The sequence below is a fragment of the Schistocerca nitens genome, chromosome 5 (genome assembly GCF_023898315.1).
Source record: "Schistocerca nitens isolate TAMUIC-IGC-003100 chromosome 5, iqSchNite1.1, whole genome shotgun sequence".
Taxonomy (NCBI): Eukaryota; Metazoa; Arthropoda; class Insecta; order Orthoptera; family Acrididae; genus Schistocerca; species Schistocerca nitens.
The window spans coordinates 747,440,504-747,467,370 of NC_064618.1; the positions used below are offsets into that span (position 1 = coordinate 747,440,504).

General features: G+C 36.1%; 1 protein-coding gene across 1 annotated transcript in view; it reads left to right on the forward strand.

Moving 5' to 3' along the window:
* LOC126260926 (probable 2-oxoglutarate dehydrogenase E1 component DHKTD1 homolog, mitochondrial) overlaps window positions 1–26,867 on the forward strand; it is a 322,465-nt gene that overhangs the window by 113,444 nt on the left and 182,154 nt on the right. Inside the window, exons 6-7 of the mRNA XM_049958422.1 lie at window positions 3,538–3,611; window positions 17,952–18,059. Of these exons, the coding sequence (XP_049814379.1) occupies window positions 3,538–3,611; window positions 17,952–18,059 (182 nt within the window). The remainder of the gene's footprint in view (window positions 1–3,537; window positions 3,612–17,951; window positions 18,060–26,867) is intronic.

Here is a 26,867-nt window from a genome sequence, read left to right on the forward strand (position 1 = left end):
CACTTTAAAGCTGTAAGTTAGATTAGCAGTGGTGCCCATGGGTGGTTTGCAATACAATTTGTGTGTCATGGTATAGTGAGCAGTGTGAAACGTATTGCAGCAAGACAAGACTTGTCATATAATCAAAATGCTCAGTCAGTCAACTCAGCCTTGCCAATCCCTGTCTGCTTGCTTTGTGACACTTGACAACCATTATAGAACAATTTAGATCTGGAAAATAATTAAGGTGAGGCTTTTTTGAGCCTTACACCATATGAGGTACAAAAAATGAACCTTGCATGTTTGTAAGTGGTGCTTTGTGAAATTTTTTGAATGTGACCGAAAACTTACTTCAATCCCACATTTAAATGCAAAGTGGACTGGAATCAGCAAAGTCTATCCATTTCATGTTGCTGTTAGTTTATTTTAAAGTTTGCATCATATGGAAAGAGATTCTATGTTTATTTGAGATAATAATATGCAAGTAAGCAATATCATCTCCTCCTTACAACTAAAAATCAATACATACTCCACTGCATTGTACATAAACTTTTGAGGGTCATGTGTAAATATTTAATATCCACCACAATCAATGCCAATATCTTTGGCCATCTTATACTTTATGTCCTGACATGAGTGCCTGCTTCATCATAAATTAGAAAAAATACTAAACATTAGACAGATACTATCAAATTGCGTTTGAATACTGAAAGTAAAGCATCTTGTCTTGAGACAATTGCCCTTTTCTTCTCTCTGTTTATTCTTGTTTTTATTGTTTCTATTCCTTTTGAAAAATAATTTGCCTACTCTGTCTTTCTTCTACATTTTGTCTTTCCTCAATTTCTTTGTCTACTGTTTGTTATTTTCTCCCATGTGCTTTTGCTGTGTGATGTCCTCTTGTATTCTGACTTTAATGCCACTGATACTACAAACTTTCAAATTGGTTAAAGTCTCACAACTACCACTACTCTCCTCACTGATGCTACTGTAGTTGTTATCTTTACATTACCTTCTAACTAATTTTCCCTTGTTCCAAAGTTATGGTTTGTGTTTATATTTGTGTTTTTGCCCTTAGCAAACATTTGCATAACTCAGAATGTGGGAACTTTTATGAAAGCTTCAATGCTGTCTAATTCCAGGCTCTCTATAATGCTGGGAATTAATGAATCTATTAGCAGTATCTCCATTAACACTATATTAAACTAGCTGTTCTTCCCTATGATAACATTACTTAAAATTGATGATTTGAGTTGTCATCACCACTTACATTTTCCATTCTAGAGAGTCTCAAGTTTATATTGTCTCTTTTCTGTATTTATATCCACTATCTTTTCCTCCAGCTTAACAGGTCCTTTCCCATTTGTTTTGATGGATTAATAAATTTGCCACAGTTCCTTTACTACTTTCACTCGGTGCACTTTGAATACTCACTTTAATCACACGGTGCTCCACTACTTGTACTTGCATTATTCTAGCGTTGGGGCGAAGAAATGGCACTAGTTTCTGGTACAAAGTATTCTTATTCACTGGTAGCCAACCTTCAGTTATGCCTGTCACAAAATTTGACTGAATATTAATTACCATGATGGTAATTAGATTAAATACATGGTTGCTTGCAGTCACTACATCTCACAGTAGGCCTATACTCATTTTTGAAATCCGATTCATTTCACTGGATCAGGTACTCATATTTACTGCTTCATATGTCAAATGAACATGAATATTGCTTCAGCAATTAAAGGGTGTTCCATAAAGAATACAACTTTTCATTGCCTCATAATGTACATATTTATTGACAGAATTAAGTAATTTACTTGTTATTGCACTGTGTGGTACTTGTGATTTTGTATAGAATATGATATTACTCAGATGCCCTCCATAACTCTGCAGGTCAAGCTCATTTCATTCAATTTTCTTTCTTTCAATTTTCCGCATATTTGCACCTCTCAGCCTTGCACTCTCAGTCTTGAGCTTTGGAAATGAATGTGGTTTGTTGAATACCCATGAGATTTCAAATACCCCACAGAAATAAATCACATGGTGTCATATCACAATATCTGGGTAGCCAATCCACATCACCATTGTGAGAAATGACATGTCCAGCTAACCTCTCTCATAACAAGTCCATTATTGTAATCGGTCTTGTTGAAAGCAAACCTTGCAGCATTCACATGATTGAGTTCAGACCATAAATATTCTCTTAACATATTGCAGTAGCATTTGCCACCCAGTGTTAATGCATTTCCAGCACTGACTTTGAGGAATTACAGCACAATTACCACCATCAGCCGAAATGCCATGATGTCCAGTCATTCATTCTGGATGTAATGGCTTATCTATAGCTACTTGGTGGTTTTCTATGTCAAATCCTGTAATTTAGCTTGTTCCTGAAGCTGTTCAACAGAAAGTGCTTCTTATAAGTGAGCATTTTTTTGGTGATAGAACTGTTGTCTGTTCTTTGTTTTGCAAGCACCCAATGGGCGACTCCTTGGCGCTCTTTCCTATCTTTTGGCTTTAGTTCTAGTGTTAGTTGGATTTTATACGCCCAAAGGTGCAGATCTTCTTTCATAACTCATTGTATGCTGGTTCAGGGAATATCCAGTTGTTGTGAATAGCAGTGAATAGGACTTGCAGCAACGTTGTCACTCATGATGGCAATGTTTTCTGTAGAACAACTAAAACAAGGATGCCCTGAGGGTTTAATTTCCACAGCCAAACAGATTTTCCGAAATTTAGCAGTCAATCTCATCATAGCCAACTTATTTAATGTATTACAAAGACCAAGCATTCCACAGAGTTTGCAAACAGTCTCTGCGCAATGTCACTACATTTGTAATAGGTTTTCAGTATGAAAACTTCTGTTTTGTCATGAAGCGCTGAATTACTGACCACAAATAAGACAGACGAGAATCATGGAATGTTCTGAGCTGCCCACTTGCTAGAACAGAAATGGCAGGCATTGCAAGAGTTGCATTCTTTATACGACATCCTTTAGTTTCTTACACAGCTTGTAATTGTGGTACTGATGGTATCTATGCCACATAAATATCTGCAAAGCTTACCATTCATAAATTGGAGGTTTATTAATAACACAATTATTAGAGTTCACTTTGGTTGATATTGATGTTAGTATCTCTACTACATTATGGTATAAATCAATTTGCATTTGTGTAAACTGGAAACATATTGTTGGTATTCCCAGTATGTTGTAGAGCAGTGAAGTGTCATGATTTAAATTAATTGTTAATGTGAGAAACATAAATGCAAAGTCTTATCTCACTTTTACATTGTATGATATGGTAAACTTTCTGCAATTACCTGTGAATGTCAGTCAGTACAAATCTGAAAACAGATGTTCTGGATAAAGCATGGTCAGAGAGCCTCAAGGCTCTTACACATCAATTTAAGTTACATTTTAATCATGTGACTAATAAGTTTAAAAAAAATTCATTTTTAGTTCATTGTGCTGTGAAGCATGAAATCTCAGATTTACTCTTATTTATGTTTTGCTTTAAAATACGTAGCAAAAAATATTTATTGTGGTAAAATTCTTTGCAGTGTCTTCTGTGGACTTAAACATCAGTGGAAGGCCACTTCACATCACAATTTTGTATAATCCCTCACATTTGGAGGTAAGTAGCCTGTATTCTATATCACTATGATTTAGATCATGAAGGCCAAAAATAAAAATATTGGTGATAAGTGAATCTTTATGGAAAATATGAAACTAAAAATATGACAATGAGCATAGATGAAATATGAAAAACATAGAAGAAGCAGCTACTTGCAGCGTATTCAAAACAGGAATAAATGTTACAGAACTAATAAATACATTAACTAATGAAAAATCCACTATGGAATGTAACAATATTATGAAAAGGAAAGTCGCCACTCACCATATAGTGGAGATGCTGAGTCACATCTCTGCTATATGGTGAAATACATTAACAAGTGATAGCCAAGAAGTGCAAATAATGTTTATGAAAACTGCAACACTAAGATGGACATATATGAAATAAATGAACTTAACATTTCAGATTTAGTTCATAACAATGCACTAATTATGAGGTTATAGAATTGTACATGATTCTGACTTTGAGATTTCAGTATGAATCCCCCTCATGTTGCAATCACAACATCTAAACATCATTGGTATGGAATCAAAGAAGGTCTTCATTAGAGTTCATTACCACATGAATTTCTTTTATGCTACATGCAGAGATCCAAATATCATAGGCATGTATGTGTTCCTGTTGAGTCTCCCTAAACATCTAAACATCATTGGTGTGGAATCAAAGAAGGTCTTTATTAGAGTTCATTACCACCTGAATCTCTCTTACACTACATGCAGAGATCCAAATATCTTAGGCATGTATGTGTTCCTGTTGAGTCTCCCTACATGTGGTTTGTATGTGTGTCTACAGAAATCTGAAATAGTTACTGGAAGCTTGATGATTGTGCATTGTGAATTTACTACTCTCTGAATGTTGATGTCTAGATCATGTGCTGTATCTAATAAATCCCAAGCTTATCACAATTGATTTCTATCCGTTACTCTGCCAAACATTGCAGGCTGCCTAGCTGGAGTGCCCATGGTAGTGTCTGACACATTACTATCACTGAAGAACAGGTTAAAGTATGGTTTATATGAGAGCACCTCATTTGACTGTATTGTATTGTATTATATTGTATTTTTATTGATCCAGGCAATCATAGTATTGTACAGCTGTACATATGATATTGGATAGGTCAAGAGAGCTATTTACAGTAATTTTTACAAATTGATGTTTACATTATTTTGTAGCAAGGAAATTATCTATCTTCAACAAAACTGTTAATACAAATCAAAGAGATGTAAGATTTTACATACGATATTGGATAGGTCAAGGGAACATATTTGCAGGTAATATTTAATAAATTGATTTTACATCATTTTGCAATGAGGAAGTTAGCTACCTTTAACAAAACAGTAAATGCAAATGTTGTATGGTAAAATACAAACAGCCAATACAAATGTAATAGTAAAGTAGTCCAGTGTATTTCATAGATATGCACAGTATATAATTTTCAGACCTAATTGAACATTTATCATATTTTTTACATTTTTAACCCCTTTCAAAAAAATGATCAACTGCATAAAAGCAATGGTCCAAGAGATATTTTTTTAACTTATGTGTGAAGGCTCTTGGGTTCTTTGTTGCTTTGATTTCATTGGGTAAATTATTATACATTTTTATCCCAACATTTAAAACACTTTTTTGGTAGCAGGTAGTTCTGGACTGAATCATATGTAGGTCAGATTGCTGCCTTGTTGCATAGTTATGAATATCTCCATTGAATTTTAGTGTGCAGTCATTGTTTAACAGGTATGTCTTGACAAATGAGACGATATTATAAATGTAAGCAGAAGGCAGTGTCATAATGCCATTTGTTTTGAAATGTTGTCTGCATGATTCATTATGTCTTAGATTACATATTATGCGTATTGCCATTTTTTGCATTTTGAAAATATATCTACCTCCAGGTGAGTTTCCCCAAAATATGATTCCATACTGTAATGTAGAATGGAAGTAAGCATAATATACATGTATGAGAACAGATTTTGTGACTGATTTTTTGAGTACCCTTAAAATGTAACACACAGTTGAGAGCTTTTTTGAGATATAATTTGTGTGTGTCTCCCACTTAAGATTTTCTGCAAGCCATATGCCAAGAAACTTGACGGAGTCCACACACATAAGCTCTTGGTTATTTAGAATCACATCAGGCATTTCTTGTTTTTGGGATGAGAGTCTGAAGTTGATGTAGGTTGTTTTCTGTATGTTTATAATCAGTTTGTTCTCGTTGAACCATTTGCTGAGTGACGACATAAGCGGTTTAATTTTTTGGTTGTGGTCCTCTGTATCAGTACCCGTTATTAGAATACTTGTGTCATCGGCAAATAGTGTGGTATGTCCTGTAGCAAGCTTTGTGCTTATATCATCAATGTATAGCAGAAACAGTATGGGTCCCAGGATTGAGCCTTGTGGCACACCATATCTAATAGGCATTGTGTCAGAGGAGTGGACAGTAGATTGATGGGTGGTTGTATTGTTTTTTTCAAAATTAATTTCAACTTTTTGAAATCTGTTTGACAGGTAAGATTCTAACCATTTGTTTGCAATTCCTCTTATACCTTTATTTGCTAACTTCTTAAGGAGTATGGTATGGTCAATTACATCAAACGCTTTGGATAAATCTAAAAAGATACCAGTAGTGATTTCCTTATTATCCAGTGCTTTTAAGGTTTCGTTGAGATACTCATAAATAGCTGTGGTGGTTGTCTTTTGCTTTCTAAAACCATGCTGGTGTTTTGTCAATAAGGATAGTTTATTAGTAAAGTCTTCCAATCTGGTGTAAACTAATTTTTCAAATATTTTTGAGAATGAGCTGAGCTGTGCTATGGGCCGGTAATTGGCTACATCCTTTTTAGGGCCCTTTTTGTGAAGTGGGGTAATTTTAGAAGTCTTTAGTAGGTCAGGGAAAACTCCATTTGTAAAGGATGCATTTATTATGTGGGTTAGGGGTTCTACAATGGATTCTCCACATTTCTTTACAATTATATCAGGAATATTGTCACTACCACTGGAGTACTTATTCTTTAGTCCTTTTATAACTGTTCAGCTCATTAGATGTGGTGTTCAGGTGATCATTGTTTCTATGATATTTCATGTGAGACATGTCATGCTATCATGATGGATGGAGCTGAATTGTCTGTTGCAGATGTAGTTGTCAAGTAAAGTCATATGGCGTGAATGGCTGAGAGACACTGAAGAGCAGATTTAACCACCTAATTAAAAAGGTTTTCCCATTCCTCTGCACCTGCAGATACCTTTCCTCCATGAAGTACGAAAGTCATTTGGAAGTGTATCTGTTAAGTTTAGGTGGCTAGAATGCATTGTGTGTGGAATGTAGTGTCAAGTTCATATTGGAGATGATGACAGAAGGAAGCGAGTGAGACCTTGTGCAAATCACCATCAACTGTGTCAAGTGCCCTCACTGCATGAGACACTGTGGAGAGGTTTCGAATTTAATCGAGGACATTGGCACAAAGTCTGGTGATCATAAACTTTATGCTACCACTTCTTCTCCCCTTTCTGACCAAATACTGGTGGTGAAAATTTCATCCACCACCAGGATTCAAACTGGCTTACATTCGAGTCAAGCACCATCCTACAGGCATATATTAATGACCACATTGTCTACATGGCATTTAATATGCTCTGGCTGGTTTTTGAATGCATGGATAGCCATGCATCTGGCTGTCATGAATGCAGAAAGGAGTTAGATACATGGCTATACATGTCTTCAGTACATACTAAATGTCACATTAATGACGTGATGGTGTTCAAGACCAAATTATGAGAAGTTGTCATACAGTACAAAACATCACGTTGAAAAAAATATCAAGCTGTGGCCATGAAACTTGATGACAATGTTTAGAGCTTTTCTGCATATTTGACCTTCAGTATAACACATTTTCTTCAAGAAATGGGTGACTTATCAGAGACTTTGTTTCTACAAGTTTTTATTCTGACTGTTCACATACGTTCCACCTTGAAAATCACTTCATCATTCTTCAGCCATGCAAGATGGTTTCTTCATATAAGGAAAGAAGAAGAATCCACTGAGTAGCATCAGGAGAATGTTGGAGATGACACAAAATTTGACAGCCCGAAGAAGCAGCATGTGTGATTGGGTATTTTGTACAGTGAGATGAGGCATTGTCATGGAGCAAATGTATTGTCTCGGACAGCTTCCCATGTTGGTCTGTCTTGACATCTTCCATGTTAGGAGATTTTGGTAGTAGGTTTCTGTAATGCTTTGCCCCTTACAAGCATAAACTGTTAGTATCATACTGCTGCAGTCCCAAAAAAACATCCAGCATTATCTTGCCCAATGATTATTGTGTCTACACATTGTTTCACATGTTTCCAGTAATTTGTTAGTTCATTTGTGTCCATGTCATAGTGATACATCCAGCACATGCCCATGGTGATTATGTATCTGAAGGAGTCCTCTGATTCACCTGACACAGTAGCAACATTTCTACTGTTGCCTCACTTCGGCAGGCTTTCCGAGTGGGTCTGATCAGTTGCAGATCCTAGAGGATAGTGGCTTTTGTCATGTTCAGAATGTTGTGCAATATGTCAAAAATTAATCTAACACACATTTTCACTTTTTTTACTACTGCCTATTTGCTAAGGATTTTATCACACAATTCCACCAAATTTTGGGGTGCTGATTTCGGCAGTTTATCTACTGTTCCAACATGTCCCACAAATTTTCTGTGGAGTTCAAGTCACATTATTTTGCAGGCCAGTTGAGATGTAATAGGGAATATTCAGAAAATAAGTCACAAATTCTTCCAGCCCAGTGAACTCTGTTGTTGGCATCTTGAAAAACAGGGGTAACAACAGCATACTCATCATGCAGTTGTTGACTGGAAGGCATCAATTGACCATTTAGAATGTTTAAATAAACATGCTGATTCTTGTTAGGGATCACCTCAATGAGTGGGCCCAATTCATGATAAAAAAAAAAAACACCTCCAAAATGTCAAAGACCCCGCCTCTGGTTTGAACCTTACCTTGCACACATTCGTGATGAAATGCTTCATTTGGCCTTTGGTGCACTTGACAACGTGTGACAAGAGTAATTTGAATATAGGCAAAAATTTGATTTTTCAGACCACATTACATCTAATCAGTCAGCTTCTGTCCATGTTAATGAATTTTAGCCCACTGAAGACATGCAGCTTTATGTACCAGTGTGAGCAATTGGCCTCTTGTGAGGGACCAACTCCAAGTGGTCATTGCATGCAGTTCTCATTGAAATGTTCTTTCAGCTACAGGTGGGGATGGCCCTTATTCATTGCCTGCAGCAATTCCTATCAGGTTTGGAAGTGACTTTAATTCACAAGCTTTTAAACATGTGGCCAGTTGCTCTCATTTAGGATCTTTGTCCGACCACAATTCTGACATAGTTTTTCATGGCACATGTGTTACACCACTGCTTGTAGACATATTGAACAGTTCACTGTAAAACACCAATAAATACAGCAACTTCACACACTGTTTGGCCATGGGCATGGCCAAACATGATTGACTCTTTTTGCCACTCTGTCAGGTTCTTACTTTTACCCATGTTTATATACAATGTCTGCTTGAAACTTAAATGTCTCACTGATCACTAATTCCTTATGCTGATGGAGCAGTGCTTGCATAATTGAGTGTATGACTTGATCACTGTGCCATCTTTAAAGTCGTAATGTTGAGCATGTGGCTTGAACACCGTGCCATCTGTAAAGGCTTAATGATTCATCTGTTCCATGTGCACTGCACAGCGTAATTTTTTTGTCTGGCAAACTTATGATGGAGAATTGTTGCCGTTTACTTCCAGTGGTTCAGCATGTATTGTCGTAGCATTGTTCCCTTTCCAATGCAGACACAGTGCTCTGTTTATTAGTGGGCTATGCCTTTTTGTTTTGTCTCTTCTAGTGGTGTGCTATGGTACTGTGACGTGGAGATTTCATCATGCACCAGGACCAGTTATGTAACTGCAAATAAACAAATAATTTGTTATGTAACTTTAGTTTTTTGAGTTTATAATTACAACTCTATGACCATCTCCCATAAAGAACTAAACAATGGAAAATCCAGGATGGAATGTAACAATATAAAGAACTATTGGCTGGACAATTCCTTCTACTCACAGTATCTTCACAGATACTCTTAAATATAATATTTTTCGTCACTTTATATCTGTAATTATTACTGTAATACAATGGTCCTTCATAATGTTAGGTTATTTCATAATACTGTACTTAAATAACATTATATGTATGCATTTGCCTTCTTTCTATACCCCAGAGACTGCTCTTTGCAGGGTCCATGGAATACAGTTAATGCAATGCATAGTCAGATTGCATTATCCTGGTCATTGCTGTGTTTGACCCTTTTCTATTCTTTGGTTCCACACATATGCCCTATTAAGACAGCCTGTCATAGACAAAATAAAATGTTATGGTGTAACAAATTCATTTTGTGGGAAGTGAGCATTCTGCATGTTCATTGACTTCAATAATGATATTGGGTCATTTGAAGTCAATAAGGCATAGTGACATCTGCTCCCATTTATCTTCTTCATCTGATGAATTTTTGTTGTCCAACATCGCATAACATCAATGTTAGCGTCAAGAAGAGAGGCTGCTATGAACCTATATCTAGGCCATCTCTCTCTCTCTCTCTCTCTCTCTCTCTCTCTGTCTGATGTTAACAGCTTATTGCTGGTACATTATTATACATTTCTTCTGAATTTGGACTCATTCAAGCCCTTTCTCCTGAGAGTTCCAGTATTCAAACATTTTTGTGTACGCAGTGTAAAAGTTCTGTTGCTGAAACTGCAAAACAAATCACAGCGTTAATGTGTAACACACACCTTACTCTTAATTAAGTGCCGTAGTTTAGTTGCATATTGGGTACTGATGATTACAGGTATAGACAATTTATAAATGAAGAAACCAATTCATTTTGCATATTTACTTTAATGACTGATGTATTAAATTATCATTTTGGAAACTCATCTTATAAAGGAAACATTTTCAGGCTACTCAAGTCTCCTGCAGAGACCTTTTTTAGACAGTTTGACATTTTGCCAAATGCTTTCCAATATACATATTTATTGGTAGCTTTAATTGTTTATCTATTCATCAACTGACTAAGGAAAATTGAATGAATATTGAATATTGAGGAAATATCTATACAAGGATAAATATTATTCACCATACTAATAAAAATATTGACCAGTAGCAACGAAAAATTGTTTGTTGCAACTCAGCAGGTTATCATCTTATCTGTGTTTCTCTCTTCTGTCAATACCTCCCCAATTTTACAAGAAGTGTGCTATCACTTCATGCATACTTACAAAAACAGTACAAAATGTAACTACAAAAGCAAGTCCAAAATAAATCTGTACAAAGAATTCAAAGAAAGTTGTCTATACACATGTAAACATTTTCTGTAATGTGACAGAATAAATTAAAATTTAATCACACAACTACTGAAATGAATAAATCTTTGGTTATAGTATTGTAGGAGTAAGCTGCACACCGACACTGCATCAGTGGGTTTCAGTTTCTTCCTACCTCCATTCCATGTACAGTTATAAGACCACTAATACCACACTGCATTGCTCAATCACTCATAACAGTAAACCAAACGATACAGATACTAATTTGACACATATAAAAGGTGAAGGAAAACAATATAACAACTTTCTCTAAGAATGTGTCCCAGGCAGCAATGTGGAATTGTACAAATGTGAGACGGAAAGCGAAAAGGGACCTCTTATAGAAAATTTTGGATTTTGCCTTGTTGTGATTTTTATGTTTAGAATTAAATTCTGAACTATGGTAAAAAATAAGTTCATGTCTCTAAATTTTAGTGAGTTATTACAGATTGAACATTTGTGATGGAAAACAGATGTTTTGAGATAACACATCTCTAGCCTCACTTTATTACCATTGTCTAATTGGTCATGTTTAAAAAAAAATTCTGCCTATATATATAAAGTGTTCTTTGTCAAATGGTACAGAGTTTTTTTTTTTAAAGTTAACATTACATATTATGTTGTTAACCCCTTCAGTCCTACAGCACACTGCACTGTACATAAATTTAAAACCAAGTAAGCTGGCCACAAATTAAAAGAAGTCAGTGAACCCTGTGCTGCTTTCTTTTGGCAAAGTATCGGTATTTTTATTATATGTAGCAAACTGGCAAATCTGTACGCATTTGTAACCATAATATAAAAAGAGAACTCTTGTGTTGTTTGGCATTATTGTAATCACAAGATGTTCTTCCTTTATAGAAAACTGTTCTTAGCTCCCTAAAATAGCCAAAATGCTATTTTGTAAAGCATTGCATACACAGCTGTGAGATTTTGAAAAGAGGCTTCTAGTTGAGCCAACACTATTTCTCCACAACAACAAGAGATCCATTTTCGGAATATTGACATTGACTGCCTTTAATAATGTTATTGACTCCTTCTAGATTCAAACAACTTTTAAATTAAAATGAGCACATGTGGAATGAAGTAAATTACTATAATATAAAAAGAAATGAAAATGGATATTTTAGTCATTTTTGAATATTTTTTCTTGTACCAAAAACTTTACTTTTCTGGGAAGAGGCCTCTTTTTGCTTTCCATCTCACATATGTGACTGTCATTTAGATGAGGTGTTGAGGCACAGACAGGCAAAATGCAAAAAAAAAAAAAAAAACTTATTTTAGAAGAAGGACTTTCCCTGAAACCTTAATATTTCAGCAGTCTTTTTCATTATGCCTGTCTGAGATTCAATTTATTTATTTATTTGTTTATTTGTCCATCCATAAACAATGTAAATCATATGAATGTTTTCAACAAATAAATACATAAAATACAGACACTGGGAAGTTTGTTGGGACCCTTGATTGTTCATATTGTATGTCAGTGACCTAGCAGACAATATTAGTAATAAAATCAGGCTTTTTGCAGATGATGTAGTTATCTATACTGAAGTACTATGAGAGAAGCTGCATAAATATTCATTGAGATCTGTATAAGATCTCAACATGGTGCAAAGATTGGCAACATGCTCTAAATGTTCAGAAATGTAAAATTTTGCACTTCACAAAATGAAAAATATAGTGAATCACTGTAGGAATTGGCCGACTTATACAAAACTTGGGTGTAACACTTTGTAGAGATATGAATGGTATGATCACATAAGCTCAGTCATGAGTAAAGCAGGTGGTAGACTTTGGTTTAGTTGTGAAATACTGGGGAAGTGCAATTAGTCTGCAATGGAGATTGCTTACAAATCACTCACGCAACCCATTCTACAATATTGCTCAGATGTGTGGGACCTGTACCAAATAACACTAACAGAGGATACTGAATGTATACAGAGAAGGGCAGCATGGAAGGTCACAGATTTGTTTGATCCATGAGAGAGTGTCATAGAGATACTGAAGGAACTGGGCTGGCAGACTCTTGAAGACAAATGTAAAGTATCCCAAGAAAGTTTATTAACAAAGTTTCAAGAAATGGCTTTAAAGGATTGCTCTAGGGATATACTAAAACCTCCTATGTATCACTCACATAGGGATCGTGAGGATAAGATTAGAATAATTACTGCATGCACCGAGGAATTCAAACAATCATTCTTCCCATGCACCATACGTGAATGGAACAGAAAGAAACCCTAATAATTGGTACAATGTGATGTACCGTCTGCCATGCAATGCATGGTGATTTGCATATTACACACATACGAGGTGTGGCTAGAAAAAAACCGGACTAGTACTGGTGAAACAATAAAACGAATGCAATAAGGCTGAAAGTCGCGTGGCCTGTCACGTGACTCTCGCTCCGCCTACTGCTCGAGTTTCATCTGCCTCCTGCACTCAGTCTGCCCGTGGCGTCTGTTTTAAGTAGTTGATGTTTTGTCTGTGCGTCGGAAAATGTTGAGTGTACAGAAAGAACAGCGTGTTAACATCAAATTTTGTTTCAAACTAGGAAAATCTGCAAGTGAAACGTTTGTAATGTTACAACAAGTGTACGGCGATGATTGTTTATCACAAACACAAGTGTTTGAGTGGTTTAAACGATTTAAAGATGGCCGCGAAGACACCAGTGATGACACTCGCACTGGCAGACCATTGTCAGCAAAAAACTGATGCAAACATTGAAAAAAATCGGTAAACTTGTTCGACACTTTCCTTGTCAACTCCTGTTAACTCAGACACTGCTCTGATTGCTAAACGGCGATCTTGTCGAACAAGTTTACCGATTTTTTCAATGTTTGCATCAGTTTTTGCTGACAATGGTCTGCCAGTGCGAGTGTCATCACTGATGTCTTCGCGGCCATCTTTAAATCGTTTAAACCACTCAAACACTTGTGTTCGCGATAAACAATCATCGCCGTACACTTGTTGTAACATTACAAACGTTTCACTTGCAGATTTTCCTAGTTTGAAACAAAATTTGATGTTAACACGCTGTTCTTTCTGTACACTCAACATTTTCCGACGCACAGACAAAACGTCAACTACTTAAAACAGACGCCATGGGCAGACTGAGTGCAGGAGGCAGATGAAACTCGAGCAGTAGGCGGAGCGAGAGTCATGTGACAGGCCACGCGACTTTCAGCCTTATTGCATTCGTTTTATTGTTTCACCAGTACTAGTCCGGTTTTTTTCTAGCCACACCTCGTAAATAGATACATACATTTCTTGCCTTACTGAGTTATCCATTTCACTGTTCTTCTGAATATATTGTAAAATGCCTCTTAACTGCAGTAATTAATTATTGCCATAACTGTCAACAAAATTTACACATCATTTTAGGTAATCCTTTATGGCATAAAACACTTTTCTAACAAATACTTTTTTGGTATTCCTGAAGGCATTTATTTTGCTTTTGTCTTTTATCTCTTGTGGTAGTTTATTGTATAGTTTAATTCCATTATGTAGCACACTATTTTGAGTTTTTGGTTTTTTTTTTCTATTGAAATGTTAGTGGTGGCTGGATCTGGTTCAATATTCATGTAGAGCTCTGTTAGTTAGGTACCGATCAGTGTCTTTTTTAATGTGAATCAGTGCATGCAAAATGCATTTACATGGAACAGTCAAGATTCTCACAGATTTGAACAACTCAGTGCACTGAGTTCTTTTGCTACTTTTTGTCATAATTCGTACAGCACTTTTTTGTAACTTTAAGATCATTTGTTTGTTCTGCTCATTTGTTCCCTGAACATTGTCCCATAACTCATCACAAAATGAACCTATGCAAAATATATTGTTTTGGCACATGAGCTACGACACACAGAATTTATTATTCTAAGTGCAAAGGATACTGAAGCTATTCATTTGCTGAGGGCGGTACCATGCTCAGTCCATTTTAGTTGTTTGTCAATATGCATCCCTAGAAATTTTGTTTGTGATACAATTTCTGTGAGTTCATCTTTCACGTTTAAAGAGTTGGTTTTGGGGTTTCTGCTTGTGTGGAAACTAATACTTTTTTTTTTTTTTTTTTTTTAAGTTAATTGTCAACCTATCTGCATACAAGTCTGAGTGTTTCTCTGTGTGGTGTGTAGCAATCTATACTTTCCCTATTGTTGTTATTCCATCCCAGAATTTTCATTGTTTGACTGATATTTAAATAATTATAATTTAGGAGTAAAGGAGACCATCCACCGAATATCAGAAGCGCTAAGTTGTCGATAGGCATGCTCAGAGGAGAAAGACAGCTTGCTAGTTTTTTTTTAAGTAAATCCTTTGTCAAGTACAAACACACACACACACACACACACACACACACACACACACTTGTGCCTCTACATTGTAGGGACACAGATGCTGTCACACATACTCATGTGTGTGTGTGTGTGCTCTAGCTTGACAAATGATTTATTTCAAAAGGTAGCAAGTTTTCTTCCCCCTTTGTGTGTACCTGCTGAAGACTTGACACTTCTACTATATGATGAGTGGTCTCCTTTAATCCTAAATTATTTACATTCTATCAGAGCTGTCATACTACATTTTACTCTAATGTAACCTACTCAAAAGGTCTTAAATAGCCTCGTATGAATATACTATGTTTGTAATTAGAGTTAGTTTGTCTGTTAACATTTTATATAAATGGATGAGTTGCATTTGGAAATAAGGGTTAATTTGATGACTGATTATGAGGCAGCTCAATGTCGATTCTATGAAGTCATCATTGATTTTCAGTATTGTTCTACAAACAACTTCTTGACTAGATGAGATATTATTTTTCAGATCTTTGTAATGTCTTTGGTATTTTTGTGTGTTTGAACCTAATGTACTGGTGGCACACATTATGTTTGAAGAAGTAAGTTAATACATCTTGCTGTGATTGTTTGTTACTTTTTCCTATGGTTACTTTCACTTTTAGGAAGTAGTTCTCTTTTGTAATTTACATGTAAAGGATTAAAGATGGTATATCTGCCCCTGGTGGGCAAGTATTAATAGAAAAACAAATTGATCAATTATATTTATATCATAAAAACACAATGTAACAGAATTGAAACAAATGCTAAACTAAACTATTTTGTCCAGAACATTCTGTTTTCTATACCCAAACTAGTTTTGGTGAAACATTTTTGATCATCAGTGGACTTACATTCTGAAAATACATGTAATGAAGAGAGGCACGTAGTGAAATAAGCCCTATTTTCAATCTTTTGTTTCTAGTTTCATGCTTTCTCTTACACGTCCACAAACTATTACAATGTGTGTTTTCTCATACAGCATGGTATCTGCAACAAGAGCACCCATTCTGCCTGCAGTTTACGCATGAATTTCAATGACATATGTATTATGCAAATTTATGACAGTTGTGGTGTGCCTAGGTGACAAATATATAAGATGGTATCCTTATGAGTAGCCTTGATATATTTCATATCTAATTTGAAATCTTCATATTATGCATAAAATTATTGTTGTCCACTCAGCTGTAATTGTGGCTTTGCATCACTGCTGGCCTGGCAATCAGATGTTTGCAAGTTAGATCAATGTGTTATGATTGGATGATTATACATGTGTGTACCATAAACATCAATCCTTCTATAACAGTTAAGAAAGTAAATGAGTCCATATATGGCTTTATTATTGTCTTAGTGCTTTCTGATGACATCTGCTCTGTTCTGTCGACTGTGTGCTCCTCATCTCCTAAAGCAGGAATGGGCCAGGTACAAAACCTTGTGAGACACCGTATTTAGTAAGAATCAGTAAAATTTTCCTCTGTTTGTGACCACATTGTCAATATGTAAAACTACCAACATTTCAGTCACTGTTGCAAGTCAATTATGATTTCCACATACAAGGGAAACCTGCCATCCTGCTTCCTCCTTTACCTCAGTCCACTGAACTCAGCACAGGAAACTGGTCTTAGAGGGTGCATGTTAGGATTTTCTATGTGATGTGTGATAGCTTGAGCCTTCCAGTCTAGGACTGTGTGCTATTCTCAAACATGAGTGCAGGGAATAAGTATTCATCACAGAGTCACACGAATCAATGAATTAAACCTGAAAGTCCTTATGTAGTGTAAAAATTTCTCATGCACAAATATTTCTGTGGGGTTTCTTATGCCAGTAAACTGCAGAACAAACTGCTGCAGGAAAGGAGGGTAAGAATTCAGATGTAGATTTGGGGTACATGACGGGAATGGAGATTAAAAAGAGAATACATGGAAGAATGATTAACGTAGGACAAAGATGCCACTGTAATAGAGTCGAAGATGTCATTTACTAAATAAGAGGAGGGAAAATAAGTAACAGAAAATCATTTCTTATTGAAGAAGGAAATTGTGGTAGTGTTTCATGTATTTTTATGCATTTCTGTCAGTTGTATGGGAAGGTGCAGGTCCTGAAGGAATGTGCAAATCACAGTTTGCAAATTGTACAATTTTCAGGATGAAATTTCCTTTTTCTACAAGTGCTCAATGTATTTTATATTTAGACTTACATATGACAGTAAATAAGCAACTTACTTTACTCATAAATTCATCCTACAGTATGCTTAGTGAAAGGAAGTCTTATTTCTTACGTATCTTATTCCTGAAAACTAATGCTAGGGAATAATAGATGATGTGAACTACCAACATTTGTTGTTTGAGAAAGGATGAGCCAAATTGGTTGTAGATTAGTTTCAAGTAATTATATGATGTTGGAGAAATGTAGAGTAGTCACTGGATTTCTTGTCTATTGTTAACTGCTAATTTCCATTTTTATAGTTATATTGTTCCTAATAAAGAAAAATTAATTTTTTGCCTTTTTTGCCGAATGATTTTTACTTACTGTACTAGTTTACCTTTTATTTCTTAATACTGTATACATAGAAAACAAACTACTCTAACTATACTGTTTCAGGCTGTGAATCCAGTGTCAATGGGAAAGACAAGAGGACGACAGCAAACAGTTAATGATGGAACTTATTACAGGGAACACCAGCCATCAGATAAAGTTCTGAATGTGCAGGTAACTTAGTAGAGTGTATGTAATTTTATGTGTTTTTCTGAAGACAGAAATTTCTAATGTAGTTCTATTGGCACTATGAATGATAACAGTTAATACTGCATCTTTGAAGGCTATCCAGTTCTTAGTTTTTGTAATTATATAATCTGGCTACATATTCATCCAGCAACGTCTCAGTAACTGATGCTGAATTTTTTTTTGTTTGTATTGACAATCTTTGTGTACTATAATTAATGTTAGCTTATTGTGTGATACAAAGCTTATTTTCCTAAATTATTAGCTGATGTATACAGGCTACTGGTAATTGAAGTATTGGTTGTGTAAAGTCTTTCCTGCTGGTTATACAAACCATTATTGTGGGGCTCACATGTATATGATGAAAGACAGTGTAGAACATGGCCACACTCTTCAGTAGTAAATGTTTTCATGATTCATGTACCTAATGTCCCTTATTTAACAGCTAAAGATATGGACTCTGAAGAATCATGCTGTCTGAAAGTTTACAACCAGTGTTTAACTTGAGCACCATTGGATAGATACTTATCATGTACAACAACAATGAGAAAGAAATTTCAATGTGGAAATAAATAGTGCACTGCAGTTAGCTATAATTTAGAATAAGTGACTGAAATTCTATAAATTGAGCTCCCAGGTAATAATTTACGGTTGACAGCTCAAAAGGAGTAAAAGTTACTGTTTTTTAATGACTGAATTGAAACTGTAATTAAGTAGTAATTACAAGTGTGAAGAAAGGCAGTGGTGTCACTAAAATGCGCACATGCTGGTTTGTATGTAAAAGCCACATATCACAAAATGATTTTAAGCTAATTAGAAATGCATTGAAATTATTTGTAACTAGCAAAAGTGATAATGGTTACTTCCTAGCAACACATCACGTGAGATAAATGGAATAACATCACTCACTGTAATACTATCTGTTTTTGGGTTTTGTGAAGCAAATACCAACAACCAATCATTTTTCTTTAACAAATGTTACTTTTGAAAAATTTGTAGTGCCTTCATTAACTAACAACAAACAAGTTCACAATGCCTATGTTATGAAAGTCAACAACACATGAAGTATTCGCAAGCACACAACAAAATTTATAAAAGTCACTTTAGTCAAAATAGCATATTCATTTTCAACTTCTCGTGGTGTAATGAGTAGTCCATTAAATTTCAGGAAAGCAGCCATGCAAATAAAATATCTTTCAATGATATTTCAGCCACGTATCATCCGACCGTCCTCATAGTGAGTCACAAGACTGATGCCAAGGTGCCAAGCATGGCCTTATATGTTCCACTGCGGCAGTACTGTGCATGTGGGTCACAGAGCTTGTTGGTGGCAAAGAAATATGGTTACATGTGTGCTGCCTGTGGTGAAGGCGTACAGACATTCGATAGGCGTACAGACATTTGATTCGCTTATCGATGAATGTTCAGCGGCGGTGACACCATGATGACTTATCTGCAGTTTAATTTTCCCAAGAGTGGGATTCCATGCTTTGTCCAAATTAAAACCATTATCTCTATTTATGAAATTATTTGCTAATCTAATCACTGTAGCTTCATGAAGACTGAATCCTAAAAGAACAAGGTGGATGTTAAAAGCTTCACTTCACTGTAGCTCATTGAATGTCCTGTATCAATACAATGTTCGGCCACAGCTGACTTGTCTGGCAGTAATAAGTGTGTGTATCTCTCATGAACGGTGCGTGTTGCTTGACCTATGTATGACTTCCCACAATTTCCACAAGGAATCTGATACACACCCACTTTACGAAGCAGTAAATCGTCCTTTACAGAGTCAAGTAAAGCTGCAATTTCGTGGGAGGCCGGAAGATCGCCTTAACACAGTGTTTATCAATAATACGGCCTATCTTCGAGGAAACAGCACCCACATAGGGCAAAAATGCACTTGATCTGAATGAATTACTATCTTATTTCCCCTCACATACCTGCATTCTAGGTTTTACATTGAATGACCTACAAATCTGTTGAGGAGAAAATCCATTCACTTTTAAAAATGCTCTTGAGGTATGTGAGCTCTTCTTGCAAATTATCTTTATCGGATATACAGTGTGCCCTATGCACTAAGGTCTTAAGGACACCTATGGTCTGTGAAGGGTGATGGCAACTACTGGCATGTAGATACAGATTTGTATATTTTGTTTTATGATATGTGGCATGTCCTAATGTGCCATCAACTTTACGGCGAATGAAAAGATCCAAAATTTAGCCCCTTACTTAAGACAGATACTGTAGCCTCATCTAGATCCTTACCCGTCAAATTTGACAGGTCGTTGAATAACAGAGTCCACCTGAGACTTGTCAGGCTAAATAGTATTGATGTGCTCATTAGTTTTGACGTAGTATCATTATATACCATGGTACCATTAAAGGACTCTTTATCTATTTTTGGCCAACATGTTGATAAGAACATTACGGCCTTATTTGAACATGTGGTTTTAGCATCTTATTTTCAGTTTAATGGTGAATTTTATGTGCAGATTGATGGTGTTGCTATGGGAAGCCCCCTCTCCCCTCTGGTACCTAATTTATTCATGGAAAACTTCGAGGACAAGGCACTGGACTCAGCAAGTTTTAAACCAACCGTCTTATGGAGGTTGATTGGGTTTAAATCCAGAGGATTTGGTGACCAGGGCAATACAGAAATTCATCCTGGTGCTCTGTGGATCACACACATACACTGCACGCTGTGTGACAAACTGTATTGTCCTCTTGATAAGTGCCATTGTGCCAAGGAAAAAGTAGGGATGGACATGGTCCTCAGGGGTAGAGGCATACCTGTGTTGATCCATTGTGTTTTCCAGATTGACAAGAACACTGAGAGAATGCCACAAAAACATTCCCCATACCATAACACTCCCTCTTGCCTGGACCCTTGCGATAATTGTTGCAAGGTATTTGCTTTCAGACATTTCACACTTATGGAGCATAAAATGTGATTCGTCTGACAAAAGTCACTTGTCACCACCCAGTGGATGTTCAGTTGTACTGGCGTAAAAATTCCAGTCTTTGTCACCGATGAACAGCTGTCAGCTTGAGTGCATAAATCTGGCCCCTGTTGCGGAGGCCCATACTTACCAACGTTTGCTGAACAGTTACTGAAGAGACACTGTTGGCAGCCCTTTTGTTCATCTGGGCTGTCAGTTGCTCAATAGTTGCATGTCTATTCACCCTTACACATGTCTGCAGCTTTCATTCACCCTTGTCATCTATGGTCTGTGATGTACCACATTTGTCTCAGTACCAGTTTTTGATAATGCCAATTTGCCATGCATAGTATACTTTAACCACAGCATCACACAAAAAGTGACTAGAGAATTGTGAATTGTTGTTTTTTTTAATCATAATCATTCCATTCAGGTACATGAGACATGCCAAAATTGCAGTAAAATTTCACCATAAACACAGAACAATTGATGTTAAAAACATCATAATAATAATACAATTTTGTTATATATACACACAATAAAATCTAACACTTAATTACCCCTTGTTCAAAATATCATTTCATCCTCTATGAATTCTTCTATTGAATAGTAGCATTTCTCCCAAAGAATCTGCTGCAGTCTCATTTTTAAAATGTATGGCTTCATATTAAATTTGTTTTTACCCATTAACTTGTTAAATATTGTTATCTGCATATACTGTGGAGTCCATGCATATAATTTCAATTGGTGTGTGGGTAGCATAAAATTATTTTTATTTCTCGTGTTGTATGTGTGACTAAAATGATTCTCCTCAAATAATTTTTGTCTGTTGTGTAGGAAGATTATAATTGCATAAATGTATCTGGAGGGAACAGTTAGAATTTGTAGTTTCCAAAATAAAAATAAGACTCTGTTTGCTGTGCAGTACACATGTATCTGACACTTATTTTGCAGTTTCAGTTTTCTAGATACATTACTTGAACTTCCCCAGAAAATTATACCATATCTGATAACAGATATGGATATTTTATTTGATAGAAAGTCGATACGTGTATTCCAGCTTAAGTTCTTGTCCACATTTAGTCACAGGAATTTGACGGTGTCAACTTCTTTCATAAGCTGATTGTTATGTTGTATTTTAAGTTCCATGCATTTTGAATGTTTGCTTTCAAAATGTACTATATGTTCAGTTTCAACCCATTTAACTGGAACCTGTTTTGTAAAGTATCCAGTGCACTTATGATGGAGCTCAGAATTTTTTCTGCACCGTCATCTACAATTAAAACAGAAGTATTGGGGTAATTCATCAAGCCAAGCTAAAGTTTTCCGGGCACAAAAACGTGCAGTGAGAATTATATGTGGTGTGAACTCAAGAACATCCTGCAGAAGCCTGTTTAGGGAACTAGGGATACTAACTACTGCTTCCCAATATATTTATTCCTTAATGAAATTTGTCATTAAAAATATATCACTTTTTCAAACCAACAGCTCAATTCATGGAATCAATACTAGAAATAAGAATAATCTTCACAAGGATTTAAAGTCACTTACTCTTGTACAAAAAGGTGTGCATTATTCAGGAACACACATTTTCAATAACTTGCCAGCAGCCATAAAAATCTTAACAACCAATGAAATTCAGTTTAAGAGAAGCCTAAAGGATTTATTGGTGGCCAACTCCTTCTACTCCATTGATGAATTTCTTAGTAAAACCAACTGATTTGTATATAAGTACAACATAACTTCTGCACAATTTCAGTGCAGTAATGTGTTCATTGAAAATGTGTGTGTGTGTGTGTGTGTGTGTGTGTTAGTATAATCTAACTTCTGCACCATTTCAGTGCAGTAATGTGTTCATTGTAAATAAGTATTACAGTAGTTGTATTACCTTATAAATAAATAAAAAACTTTTTTATTTTAAATTCAGTGCATTAGTATTTGTAAAATTACTCTTAGTGTTCATTAAAAAATGACGATCATTCCACTTGGGACCTGTGGAATGGTACATTAGCTTATTTGTTTTAATTGTAAATATTTGTCATGTATTGTTGTTTTTCTGACATGTTCCACATCCTGGAGGACCTCCTCACTACGGATCAATTGGAATGAAAGTAAGTCTAATCTAATCTAATCTGATGGGGAATTTATATTTATGGGTAAGTAATTTACATAAAATAGGAACTGGATTGGCCCCAAAATGGAGCCTTTAGGCACACCTTGTGGTACTGTACTCCATTCTGAATAATAATTCACTGCATCTGAGGTGATAGTAACCCTTTGTTTTCTGTTGTGTACGTATGATATGAGCCAATTTAGAGCATTGTCCTTAATCCCATATATGTCTAATTTGTACATAAGCAAGTCTTGGTTCACAGAGTCAAATGCTTTACTCCTCTGATCCAATGACTTGCATATCAAGTTGTCCAATGCATCCAGAGTGTTTTTTCATGGTGTACCAGCTTAGCTGTTTCTGAAATTTTTCCACCCTTGATCCAAAAGGCGTGATTATGGCCTTTTGGGCATCAGGTAAATCACTCTGTTCTGCATTATGACAATATCTGCAATGTTTTCCTATTTCCTTCGATATGGTTTATATACCCGCCATACTTGTTGCTGCCACTTATTGCCTGTGAGTGGTTACCTGATGTTGAACATTGGTGGTGGTCACAATATGTGACACTATAGTGTTCAAAGTGCTGAGATTACTTCGCTGGCAATCCATGTACATAACTAAAAAGATAACTGGCTTGATCTTACTTTTTATTGGCAGTAGGCCAACAGCTTTGCCACAGTAGTAACACCCGTTCCTGTCAGATCGCCGAAGTTGTTGGGCTTGAGTAGCAACTGGATGGGTGACCATCTGGGTGTATCAGGTGTTGTTGCCAAGTGGGGTGCATTCAGTTATTGTGAGGCCAGTTGAGGAGTTAATTGACTGAGAAGTAATTGTTCCAGTCACAAAAACTGACAATGACTGGGAGAGCAGTGTGCTGACCATATGCCCCTCCATGTCTGCGTGCAGTGATGACACAGCAGTTGGTTGGTACTGTTGGGCCTTCTGAGGCTTGCTCAGAAGAAATTTTAGTTTTATTACTGGCAATAGGCTCTTCTTTAACACTTTGGCTGCCGTGTGTATCAAATTGATACACAAGGTGATGTCCCTAGCAGGCCATGAGCATCAAACTGATACAAACATTCAAGGCTGTCTGTATAAATTATATAAACAGCTACAATAATTTAAAATGGAGATATAGTTGTGCTGGCCTCCTGGAGAGGCCGTGCATATTTGGTTCTGAATTTCATTGATGGATAGTGTGACAGTCTCCTCTTGAAGTTTGGCCTGCAGTCAACTGTTTTCTTGAGTTTATGACATCTGGTTTTATAGGTGATAACTCATACAGCAACATTGCTAAAGGTTATATATGTCTGAAGTTATGTCTCCTTGAATATTTGAGCTTGTTTTCTTGTGAGTTTGTGACAATGTCTGACATGGAGTCAATCGTGGCTTGGTTGGGCAAGGAAAGTGAATTCAGTGAATGTGAGGCCAGTTTGTTTGGCAACATATCTGACAATGATGATCCTGAATACTCTCCCGACCATTATTCAAATACATGCAGACTGAGAAAAAGAAAAAGAACAACTGTTGGGTAATCAGCAACTGTGCCTCAAAGAGACATCCCCAAAGTTACTTGGCATGATGAAACTGGAAATATGAATGATTTTATAACAACCTGTAGTGGTGGAATTGCTCGCCACGTGAAGACGAAAATGACTGGAAGATGCAATGAACTGGATTTTAACCAATTGTTTTTTGATTACCAAGTTTTGGAAATGATTGCTACCGAGATGAATTGTTATGCTGAGCAATGAATTATTGACATTATTGTCAATGAAAAAGCTGCAAAACATAGCAGACTACAAAAGTGGGGAGACACAAACAATGAAGAAATCCTACATTTTTTAAATTCATTCTGTGGACTGGTTTGGATTGAAAACCTACACTCCAGAAATATTGGTCAAAGAATATACTGTACAAAAATTAAGTAAATAAAGCTTTAACCTGCGACAGATTTGAGGCCCTTTTGAGTATGCTACATTTTCAGACAATTCTGGTACAAACAATGGCAAACTGTACAAAATTTCACCATTAGTTGATCTATTAAATGATAAATTTCATGAAGTGTATTGTCCTGGTGAGAAAGTGTTCATTGATGAAACTATGGTGCCATTTAGTGGAAGCCTGGGGTTTCACCAGTGTAGTCCAAGGAATCATCATCAGTGTGCTCTTAAGCTATTCAAACTGTGTGTTCATGGAGACTATACCTGGCATGTGAAAGTGTGTGCTTGGAAGGAGATTGCCCTGTAGATCATTACGTTTCCTCCAGTGCAGTGATGGGTTGATGGATTAGATTAGATTAGATTTACTTTCATTCCAATTGATCCGTAGTGAGGAGGTCCTCCAGGATGTGGAACATCCATTGTTGAATGACAGATGCACTTTATACTTAACAATTATTATGCAAGTGTTGCCTAAGTCCATAAGTTGAATGAACATTTTCTCATCTTGTTGGTACTTTGAGGAATAACAGAAATGATAGTCCAACAACTGTAGTGAAAGGAAAGATCAAGAAAGGTAAAATCTGACGCATGAGGAGTAATACAAATGTTATTATAGGAAAATGCAAGGACAGGAGAGGTGTCTTGTTTCTGATCACTAAAGACATTCCAGAAATGGTAGCAGTTATCTCAAGAAAAGGTGCAACTACAAAACCACCCACAATTTTGGAATATAATTATGCAATATCCTTCACAGATTTGTCAGATAAAATTGCATCTTACACCTCCATTTTACAAAGAAGAGTGAAGTGGAACTGTATAACTGCATTCAAGCTCCTCACGAATATGGCAGTTTTCAATGCCCACACTATTGACATAAATTATTGACAAAAATGTGCACATAACTGAATTTTGAGAGAAAGTAATACTTGCACTGATAAACATTGGAAATCCTAAAGATGTACCAGGATCACCAGGAACATCAAGTTCATGGAACCACGTCTCGCAAGAAACTGGCAGCAAGAGAAACAGGTGCACATCTTGTTACCGATTATACACTCACAAATATGGATGCGCTGGAGCTTTGAAGAAATCAGAACAAGTCGTCACAGACTGTAAGGGTTGTCCGAATGAAAAGTTCCATGTGCTTGCATTATTCACACATGTAAAGTAAAGCATATAACTTATTAATTAAGTCAAATATGTTGTTACATCTGTTGTGAATTTGTAAGCCAACCTTTTGACTTAATAAATATTCTGCATTTATAATAGTTTTGCTGTATTCTTTCGAAAAATAAATGTCATTTGTCTCAAATGCTGAAAGGAGTCTTGATTTGCTATTAAAGGTTTTATGTAATTCCTATACATGTGGCCTAGTAGGTAGGATATTGAAGAAATTAAGTTCACAGGCCATGTGTCTGACAATTATACACACCTTAAAAAGGTCTTGTTCTGATACACAACATTGGGTGATTCAAGTCTGGCAGCCAAAGTTTTAACAATGAGGAACTTTTAATAATTTTGGTCACCCAGTACTCTTCTTCAGTTACTGATTCTTCTTAAACACTTCACACTGTGTTCAGATACGTGCTCACTCATCCATTTACATTACCTGCCATGTTTAAAAAACTCATTTGGAAACACTCTCCATTAAATTTTTGAGCACTGCCATTTTGCTTCCAAACTTCAACACAGAAGACTTGCAACTCACTCTTTTTGCTACTGACTCTGTGAATGCTTGTGCCCGACAAAATTATTGTTGCCTTTGAAACAGATTCTTTGGATTCTATACAACACAAAC